We start from the raw sequence: 11448 nt of genomic DNA, 5'->3' as shown, positions 1-11448 counted from the left end.
ACTCAAATTTAACTATTAAATTTTCAACATATTTTCTTAATTCCGAATTTTCCTCAATCTAGTCCCTAAAACACAAAACTTATAGCTTACTTTGCAATTCAATCCTTATATCTATTCTAACTTGAATTTCGTTCAATTAAACCCCTATTTCATCATTTTATTCAACATGAACTTTGTTTAAAAACCTAAGAACTTCCAAACTAACAACTTAATTTCATCAAAAACTTATTTTAAGACTTCTAAAATATCAAAATTATGAGAAAAGGACTTGATTGAGCTTACCAATTAACTCCAAGCTTCATAAACCTTATTTCCCCTTTTCTTTCTTCTTTCCTTTCTTTCTCCCCTGTTCTTCTCTGTTTCGTTTGCTTTCATTCTGTTTCTTTTAACTTATTTGTTTCTTTTATATATAATAATATAATATAATATAATATACTTAATTATTAAATAAATATATATTTTTTTAATCAATAAAATCTTTGATATTTTCCACGTTAAACCGCCTCAGCTATAGGAAATGGTTTAATTTCCTCTTAAGTCCTTCTAATTTTTCTTTAATCTATAATTAAAATTTTACTCTTATTCAATTTAATCCTTTTTACTAATTACTCTAAATTAAGCTAAATTTACTTAATTAAAACCTAATTAAACACACTACTAGACTCATAAATATTTTTAATAATTATTTTCGAACTTATTTCACTAAGACGGAGGCCCGATAACACACTTTTCTGGTGCCCACGGATTTTGGGTTGTTACATTTCCTCCCCCTTAAAAAAATTTTGTCCTCGAAATTTTAGCTGAAAATAAGTGAGGATACTGCGATCTCATAGTTTCCTCTGGCTCCCACGTTGCTTCTTCTACACTATGGCTTCTCCACAGTACTTTTACCAGAGGGACTCGTTTTTTTCTTAATTCTTTCACTTCTCGAGCTAGTATTTGAACTGGTTCCTCTTCATATGACAGATCTGGTCTAATATCAATGTTTTCAGTAGAGATAATATGAGATGGATCCGATCGATACCTTCGTAACATGGAAACATGAAAAACATCATGATTTGTTGTAATTCCGGAGGTAAAGCTAATCGGTAAGCAACTGGTCCAACTCTCTCTATAACTTCATATGGTCCGATAAACCGATGACTTAACTTTCCTTTTCGGCCAAATCTTAATACTTTCTTCCAAGGAGAAACTTTGAGAAACACTTTTATCTCCAACTGAATATTCAATGTCCCGACGTTTCAGATCAGCATAAGATTTTTGTCTGTCAAAAGCTGCTTTTAATCTCTGTTGAATCTTCTTAACTGTTTCTTCTGTTTCACGAATCAATTCCGGCCCAATTATTTTTCTTTCATTCAACTCCGTCCAACATACTGGTGATCTACATTTTCGACCATATAACGCTTCATACGGAGCCATCTGAATACTAGATTGGAAACTATTATTATAGAAAAACTCAGCTAGTGGCAAATATCGCTCCCAACCTGCTTCAAACTCAATAATACAAGCTCGAAGCATATCTTCTAGTACCTGAATTACCCGTTCGGACTGTCCGTCAGTTTGGGGATGAAAAGCTGTACTGAAACTAAGTCTAGTACCCAACGACTCATGTAATTGTCTCCAAAATCTCGATGTGAACCGAGGATCTCAATCTGAAATTATTGATATCGGAATGCCATGTAGTCTAACAATTTCTCGAATATACACGTCTGCAAGCTTCTGCAACGACCAATCAGTCCTGACTGCTATAAAATGTGCTGACTTGGTAAGTCTATCAACTATCACCCAAATAGCATTCTTTTTGCTTGCTGACAACGGTAATCCCGTAATAAAATCCATCGTGATACGATCCCATTTCCATTCAGGAATATTAATAGGCTGAAGCAATCCAGTAGGAACCTGATGTTCTGCCTTTACCCGTTGACAAGTCAAACATTTACTTACAAATTCTACTATGTCTCTTTTCATCCCTGGCCACCAGTATAATTCTCTTAAATCTCGATACATTTTCGTGCCTCCGGGGTGCATAGCAAATGAACTATCATGAGCTTCTCGTAGAATCAACTTTTTAAGCTCAGAAGTATTTGGAATACAAATTCGATTTTGAAACCTCAAGCATCCACAATCATCAATACTAAAATTTTCTGCTGTGTCATTCTGTACCATCTCTCTTTTCTTCAATAATTTGTTATCCTCCAACTGAGCTGATCTAATCTGATCAAACATTACCGGTTTTACTCTCAATTCGGCCAAAAGACTCCCATCCTCACTGATGCTAAACCGTGCAAACATTGCTCTTAATTCAATTACAGCTTTTCTGCTTAATGCATCAGCTACAACATTAGCTTTTCCCGGATGATAGTCTATAACACAATCATAATCTTTCAGAAGCTCTATCCAACGCCTTTGTCTCAAATTCAATTCCTTCTGAGAAAGAAGATACTTCAAACTCTTATGATCAGTATAGATGTAGCATTTTTCACCATAAAGATAATGTCTCCAAATCTTCAATGCAAAAATCACAGCTGCTAACTCAAGATCATGAGTGGGATAATTCCTTTCATGTGGTTTCAATTGACGAGATGCATAGGCTATTACCTTCCCATCCTGCATCAATACACAACCCAAACCATTCAAAGAAGCATCACTATACACTACAAAATCTTTACCCGATTCTGGCAATGTCAAAATTGGTGCCTTGGTTAACATTCGCTTCAATGTTTCAAAACTTTTCTGACACTGATCATCCCAAATAAAAGGAATATTCTTCTGCAGCAACTTGTTCATCGGCAAAGCTATCTTTGAAAATCCATTTACAAATCTTCTGTAATACCCAGCTAAACCAAGAAAACTACGTACTTCAGATACATTCCTTGGTGCATTCCATTGAACAATTGCTTCAATCTTTTTCGAATCAACTCGGATTCCATCTGCAGATACTACATGTCCCAGAAATACCACTTCTGATAACCAGAACTCGCATTTACTGAGCTTTCCATATAGCTGTTTCTCTCGTAAAGTCTGTAGCACAATCCTTAGATGCCGATCATGTTCTGACTCTGACTTTGAATAAACCAATATATCATCAATAAAAACCACCACAAATTGATCTAAATATGGCTGAAAGATACGATTCATGAGATCCATAAAAGCAGCTGGGGCATTTGTTAACCCAAATGGCATTACCAAAAACTCATAATGGCCATATCTCGTACGGAAAGCTGTCTTCGGTACATCACTTTCTTTTATCTTTAGCTAATAATACCCGGATCTCAAATCAATTTTTGAAAATACTGAAGCTCCCTTAAGCTGATCAAACAAATCATCTATACAAGGCAACGGATACCGGTTCTTGATCGTCACTTTATTCAACTGTCGATAATCAATGCATAACCGCATAGAACCATCTTTCTTTTTAACAAATAACACTGGAGCTCTCCAGGGTGAAATGCTTGGTCTAATAAATCCACGATCTAGTAAATCTTGTAACTGCACCTTCAACTCTTTCAACTCAGTGGGCGACATTCGATACGGAGGTATAGAAATTGGTGTTGTACCTGGATACACCTCAATAGCAAATTCAACCTCTCTGTCAGGTGGTAAGCCCGGTAATTCTTCTGGGAATACATCTGGAAACTCACGTACAGTCCTAATTTGACTGCACTGACTCCCAACTGAATCAGAATTAATAACATATGCCAAGTATGCTGGACAACCCTGCTGCAGTAATTTATTAGCCTTCATCGCTGAAATAATGCGTGTCGAACCACTGGTACGGATGCCATTCACTTCAATTCTATCCCCATTTTCTGTCTGAATACTAAACCTCTTTTTATAGCAATCCAAAACTACCCCATGTTCATATAGCCAGTCCATACCCAAAATGATATCAAAATCACCAAAAGGCATGATCAACAAGTCCACAAGAAACATTTTATCATGTATTATTAACGGGCACCTCCGACATACTCTATCTACTAACACCGTTTGTCCCAAAGGGCTAGATACTTCTATAGAAACTTTAGACATTTCAGATTCTAATTTCCCCGATTCGACTAGTTTTGAATTTATATAAGAGTGTGACGAACCCGGATCAATTAAAGCATAAATAGGCTCAGAATACAATAGAAATATACCTGCAACAACATCACGTGCATCGCCTTCTTCTCGTTTTCTGACCACATAAGCTCTAGCTGGTACTCTGGCTTCAGACTGCTGAGTAGCAATATCACTGCTCCTTCTACCAGCACCTCCTCTGGAAGCCGAATTACCTCTACCTGACCCTCTGCCTCTAGCAGTAGATACTGATCTTTGTGATGATACAGGTGCAGCACTATCAGTATTCGGACAGTCTCTGATAAAATGGTCTGTAGAACCACATCTAAAGCAACCTCTAGTTACTTTCCAACATTCTCCTCTGTGTTTCTTTCCGCAGTGCTCACAGTCTGGAATTTCTACACCTCGAGATGGACCTCTCACACTGCTAGTAGTTACTGTCATCTATTTACCTCTGCTTCTACCACCTCTGTCTGAACTAAAACTAGATTTCCAGTCACTTCTTGATTCTTTGAATCTCTTCGGTAATGGATTAAAACTAGTAGTTTCCATACGTTTCCCAGCTGATTTACCAATTTCTGATTTTTTATCCAGGCCCAGTACTTGTTCTATCATTTTTGCTCGCTCGACCAGATCAACAAGTTCAGTAATTTTGAGACTTACCAATTGAATCTTGATTTCATCTCGTAGTCCCCGTAGAAATCGTTTACAACTATCAGCCTCGGTTGGAACATATTCTAAAGCATACCTGCTCAATCTAGAGAACTCTCGCTCATAATCCAGTACTGACATATTCCCCTGTTTCAACACTAAAAACTCTTGCTTTTTCTCTTCGATGTACAATTCCCCAATATACTTCTTCTGAAATTCTTTTTGAAACAAGTCCCAAGTTACCTGATCATCCGGCAAATGTCTAACCACAGATTCCCACCAGAGATACGCTTCTCCTTGTAACAGTGATATAGCACATATCAGACTCTCTCGGGAGGTGCAGTCTAATTGTTGCAAAACTCTTTTTGTTGTTTCTATCCAATTTTCAGCAACGGATGGATCAGCTCCTTTTAATCCCTGAAATTCCGTGGCACCATATTTTCGTACCTCTTTAATCGGGGCCTGTCTGACAGTAGGTACAGATGTAGTAGCAGGTATAGCTCTCACTATATGCTGTAATGCATCAGCTATATCTCTTAACACTTGTGAGGTATTTCTTTCTCTCCCTACGTTAGGAGATTGATTATTTAACGGATCCACACCAGGTGTAACAGATCCAGTTTCTTCTAATTCTCGACTTCCAGTATACATTTCCTGTTCAACATTATCCATTCTTTCATCTGACATTTTATTTATAAAACAAAATCAAATAAATACATTAGCATCCAGAAATCCCGACTCGATTTCGACTCGACAGTGGCATGTACTTCTAAACTCACTTCTGAGCCCAATTTAGCCCGAGAATCGGCTAAACCTGATAGCTCTGATACCAATAATTGTAACACCTCCTAACCCCAAACCGTTACCGGAACGAGGTTATGAGGCATTACCAGACATATCAAACAACTTACTAATAATTTACAATTAATATAACTTTTATGGTATAATATAATAATTGAGTCCCTATCTTGAACTCTCAAAGTTCAAGCACGTGTTAAAAGTAGAACGAAACTTGTTCGAATATTCTGAATTTTTTTTTTATAAAAATTTCGGTCTACTTATTTTTACCTAAAACCTTCTGCAAATTTAAACTAAAACAACCAGCACCAATTTTTCACATTCATATAACTGATATTTATATCATTAACATAATTTCAACTTAATAACTATCATAGCATCATTTAAAATTGATTAAAAACTTCATTCATTTAACAACTTAATGTTCATGTATCAAAATATCATATACTTTTCTTACCATTTCATTTAACCATCTAAATCTTATAATTCAACCTTCACTACCCAAAGTAATATGCATATTCAAGTGACTATATAATACCTATGTACATGCCACCTTTACCCAAAAGAAAAATATACATCACCAAATTTGTGTTGGAGTCGGGAATGTTCTGGATGCTGAACCGGGACACTTGACTTCTACTAACCTGCGGACGGAAATAACCGTACGCTGAGTATGGATATACTCAGTGATATTACCATAATTCAAATTATATCAACAATAGTAAAAACATAAATATTAAAATACCTAACAATTAATGTCATATGTACTAATTCATAAATCAATGTATTTTCTCAAACTTAAATTTATATCACTTATGAATATACATTTCATACTTTTCTCTTATTATCACAATTCCAATTTCAATTCGTAATTCAATTTATTTTTCTCGTTTCAATGCCTCAAATTCACATTTCAATTTTTCACCCTATTAACGTAACTCGGACTTTGGCGGATACACAGATCCAACCAAACACACCAATATGGCACCCAGTGCCTCATCGGATAGTTCGAAGTAATAGTTGACACCCAGTGTCTCATCGGCCTAGCCGAAGTAAAGTTGGTACCCAGTACCTCATCGAATCTATCCGAAGAAATATAGTGACACCCAGTGTCTCATCGACTCGAGGTCGAAGTATCCCTGAACACTTCCAATCCTATGGCATGCCAACTATATCCGACTCAGCCCGACTAGTTAATAGGGTATTCAATTCACTTTCTCAATCCTATATCACTTTCAATTCACAATTCAAATCACCAATCATTTTTCAATCAATACGCTTTTCAAATAATTACATCTTCCATATTCACTTATTCAATTCAATTTGCATCACTTTCATTTTCACTAAATATTCATATCAATTTCACATACTTACCTCAAGTCTTACTTACCATACATAACAATAAAAAAATTCAGCAATCAATAATAATTAAAATTCGAATTATAGTAATACACACCGTAATTCTCCCGTTTTAGTACTCGATGACTTTCTCCTTTCCTTTCGATGCTGATGCTTCAGGTTCTTTGTTGGCTACGAAAATAATAATTTATAATCATCAATACAACATGATTCAATTTAATTCATGAGCCTAAACATGCAAATTTAACCATTTTTAATGTATATATATAATTTCACCATTAAGCTGTCTACTTGAGTCATTGTTACTAAATTATTTATATCTTGAGCTACGAAACTCCAAATTAATATCCATAAATTTTTCTTAAAACTAGACTCATATATCTTCTAATCATAAAATTTCCAGAATTTTTGGTCTAGCCATTTAATACAGTTTATTCGTTAAATACTCCCCTATTATTTCATTTGACAGTTCTGACCTCTCTCTACTAAAACTAAATTATCTCATTGTACAGAACTCGAATAAGGTTCTTGTTTATATATTTTGAAACTATATTCATTAAGGAGTTCACATATATAAATTACACTCCATAATAATTTTTTTACAATTTTTAATGATTTTCCAAAGTTAAAACAGGGCATCTCGAAATCACCCCGAACCAGTATTACAAAATTTCAAATATCTCTTGATTCATCAATTAATTGCTTACACTGTTTCTACTATAAGAAACTAGACTCAATAAACTTTAATTCCATATTTTTTTCATCCTCTAGTTCAATTTATAAATTTTTTAGTGAATTTTCAAAGTCAGACCATTGCTACTTCCCAAAACTGTTTTGATGAAAAATGTTAATAACCAAATTTATAACACCAATTCACACCTTATTCCTATTCAAATTTCATTTAAACTCAAATTTAACTATTAAATTTTCAACATATTTTCTTAATTCCAAATTTTCCTCAATCTAGTCCCTAAAACACAAAACTTATAGCTTACTTTGCAATTCAATCCTTATATCTATTCTAACTTGAATTTCATTCAATTAAACCCCTATTTCATCATTTTATTCAACATGAACTTTGTTTAAAAACCTAAGAACTTCCAAACTAACAACTTAAGTTCATCAAAAACTTGTTTTAAGACTTCTAAAATATCAAAATTATGAGAAAAGGACTTGATTGAGCTTACCAATTAACTCCAAGCTTCATAAACTTATTTCCCCTTTTCTTTCTTCTTTCCTTTCTTTCTCCCCTGTTCTTCTCTGTTTCGTTTGCTTTCATTCTGTTTCTTTTAACTTATTTGTTTCTTTTATATATAATAATAATATAATATAATATACTTAATTATTAAATAAATATATATTTTTTTTAATCAATAAAATCTTTGATATTTTCCACGTTAAACCGCCTCAGCTATAGGAAATGGTTTAATTTCCTCTTAAGTCCTTCTAATTTTTCTTTAATCTATAATTAAACTTTTACTCTTATTCAATTTAATCCTTTTTACTAATTACTCTAAATTAAGCTAAATTTACTTAATTAAAACCTAATTAAACACACTACTAGACTCATAAATATTTTTAATAATTATTTTCGAACTTATTTCACTAAGACGCTGGCCCGATAACACACTTTTCTGGTGCCCACGGATTTTGGGTTGTTACATATAATACTCTTTTGTGGTGGATGCAATAACCTTTAGATATATTATTAAACTGGCAATTTATAAAAGATTTAACTTCCGTCTAATGGTTGTTGTTACAACCTTTTATGAATCACTATATAGTAAAGTTTAGTTTAAAATCACTATATAGGGGAAATTGTTCATTTATATAAATTGAAATAATTGAACATATGTGGTAAATTTGACTTAGTCAATAATAGTTAAAAGAAAATTATAAAATGATCCAAAATACCAATTTGTATTTTTATAAAAGGATCATGATTAAAGTTTGTTATGATCTGAAGATATCAAAATATATTTTCTCAAAATTTTCCCTTACTCACGACTTTCAAAAAAATGGTGATATAAATGCTTAGCAAATACATTCAAATAGTTATTTGAAAAACTAGTATTCAATATTGAATACGTAGAATATTGGAAAGTATGTGATGTTTTCATGAGAGGGAGTAAATACGCATTGGACTCTTTTTTCCTTAATCGAGGTTTTGTCCCATTGAGTTTTCCTGGTAAGGTTTTTAACGAGGCAGCATATTATGCATATTATAGATATGTGTACTATTTTTCCTTCACTAGGAATGTTTCTCCCCACAGGGTTTTTATCTTAGTAAAGTTTTAATGTAACACATTATCTACCAATGGACATCCAAGGGAAGTATTATAAATATTTTATTAAGTGGATATCCATCAAGATCAAGATAAGTTTTAATGTACTTTAAATTTTAATAGTGATTAGAAGTGGATCTATACTTCATTTATACTTATTATGCTTATAAATAGAGACTTTAAAGAAGCATTATAAATATTTCGATTTATCAATAAAATACGCTCTGTATGTAAACATACAGTTATTAATAAAATATGTACATATACATTTCTATATTAAATATACTCATTTTATTTATTTAAAAAAATTATTTAACTTCATTTTGAATAAATTGTTTAATCATTTAAGTATAAGTTATTTAAAAAGCATTTGTAATATAATATTAATATCTATGTATCAAAACCAAAAATTTATTTTAATATAAAAAAATTTCCAAAAAAATTGCAATCCATTCTCTTTTAATTTCATCTCAATCCCAATAAAATTTTTAGATCATACTTCATAGTCTTACCCTTTTGTACTCCTAATTTTTTTTAAAACCAAAATTAATTAGTCCCAATTAGGTTTAGTTTTAACTCATAAAGGTAGCCCAAGAATAGTCCAAAGCCTCTACAAAAAAAATTTATATAAATCCCCCACCCCTGCCCACATTTTCTTCAGTAAACTAGTACACATCTTTCGTACAGCTCATAATGTTCTTATCCCTCTCATTTCCTTTTTGAACATTAATAGCCTAATGGTTTAAGATAGTACAACAAATAACAAAGAAGGATGTTTTATAGCAAAGGTCTCATCGCTATGTTTGCTTGTCTTGTGTGCAGGAAAATGGGTTTTGCCGGGGTTTTGTTGTTGGGTTTTCTAGCAATAGTCTCATCTGGTCATGGATATGACGGTGGTTGGATCAATGCTCGTGCCACCTTCTATGGTGGAAGTGATGCTTCAGGAACAATGGGTATTGTGCACCAATTGAAAACACCTTGTTTGTAATATTTTGACTAATTCTTGAGTTGATTTTTCAGGTGGAGCTTGTGGTTATGGAAACTTGTATAGCCAATGCTATGGAACAAATACTGCAGCTTTGAGCACGGCTCTGTTCAACGATGGGCTGAACTGTGGGTCTTGCTATGAGATTAAGTGCTTGAATGGTGATGGCAAATGGTGCTTGCGTGGCTCCATTGTGGTCACAGCCACTAATTTCTGCCCTCCAAATGATGTAGGAGGGTGGTGCAACCCTCCACAGCATCATTTCGACCTTTCTCAGCCCGTTTTCCAACACATTGCTCAATACAAAGCTGGGATAGTTCCTATTGCTTATAGAAGGGTACCATGCAAGAGAAATGGTGGCATCAGATTCACAATCAACGGCAATTCTTACTTCAATCTAGTCCTCATCACCAACGTTGGTGGTGCCGGTGATGTTCATGCGGTGGCCATAAAGGGAACCAGGACTGGTTGGCAGACCATGTCTAGGAACTGGGGCCAGAACTGGCAAAGCAACAGCTATCTCGACGGCCAAAGCCTCTCGTTTAAGGTCACAACAAGCGACGGACGTACTGTGGTATCCTACAACGTTGCTCCAGCTAACTGGTCCTTCGGGCAGACCTTCACTGGCAACCAATTTCAGTAGCCACCTAATGACCCTCTTTTTTGTTAAATTAAATGTTGAAGTATATAGCCATAGTATAAACTAGGTCTAGCTAGTTAGATAAATAGTAGTATATGTTCATAGGGACCAATTACGGGCCTCTTGGGTAAAAATCGACAAAAGGGTTTAGTTTAAATCGCCCTTTATCATTTTGGGTTTAGTTTAATTATGGGGTTGGTGTCCCTACTGTTTTCTTTCTCCTGGGCAAGGGCTGTTTTGGGATGTAGAGAAGCAATGTTTTGGGTTGTGAGTTTAGTTTGATTAGCTGTTGGCTGGTGGCATATCAATTTAAATTCAAAAATCACATGGATATTACTCTAAAATAACTTTATCTTTGAAATAATTTTGACTCAACTCGAAAATTTTAATTAGAAAAATCGAATGATCCAAATCAAAACAATCTAAACTCAAAATTCATCCCATCATAACCTAAAATAAAACGATTCAAAAGCTTTAAAACTCAAATTGATGTCCCCAAACTCACTCATTTCTCTTCTTTCTTCAGTTTTGCTCATCATAGAAATACAAAATCAGTGAACAATCTGCAGTCAAAAATCAAAATGACATAATTAGAACCAATTTCTGAACCTGGGATATGTGAATTAGGTCATTCCACTTTCAGTTCAGGGCTTGTACCCTCAATTCTTAACCAA

The 11448-nt window shown here is 34.0% G+C and overlaps 1 protein-coding gene across 2 annotated transcripts; it reads left to right on the top strand.

Moving 5' to 3' along the window:
- The first annotated feature begins 9748 nt into the window (after nucleotides 1–9748).
- Nucleotides 9749–11059, top strand: LOC107957352 (expansin-A15). Of its 2 annotated transcripts, XM_016892860.2 has the most exons (3): nucleotides 9749–9844; nucleotides 9972–10102; nucleotides 10170–11059. In XM_016892860.2, coding segments are annotated over exons 1-3 (741 nt in total). In that variant the 5' UTR covers nucleotides 9749–9842; the 3' UTR covers nucleotides 10778–11059. The 2 variants fall into 2 exon arrangements, with proteins under 2 accessions (XP_016748349.1, XP_016748348.1); XM_016892859.2 differs by having other exon boundaries at nucleotides 9803–10102.
- Nucleotides 11060–11448: the final 389 nt, after the last annotated feature.

The sequence above is a fragment of the Gossypium hirsutum genome, chromosome A05, assembly GCF_007990345.1.
Source record: "Gossypium hirsutum isolate 1008001.06 chromosome A05, Gossypium_hirsutum_v2.1, whole genome shotgun sequence".
Taxonomy (NCBI): domain Eukaryota; kingdom Viridiplantae; phylum Streptophyta; class Magnoliopsida; order Malvales; family Malvaceae; genus Gossypium; species Gossypium hirsutum.
This window is presented reverse-complemented; position numbering and strand designations above follow the sequence as displayed.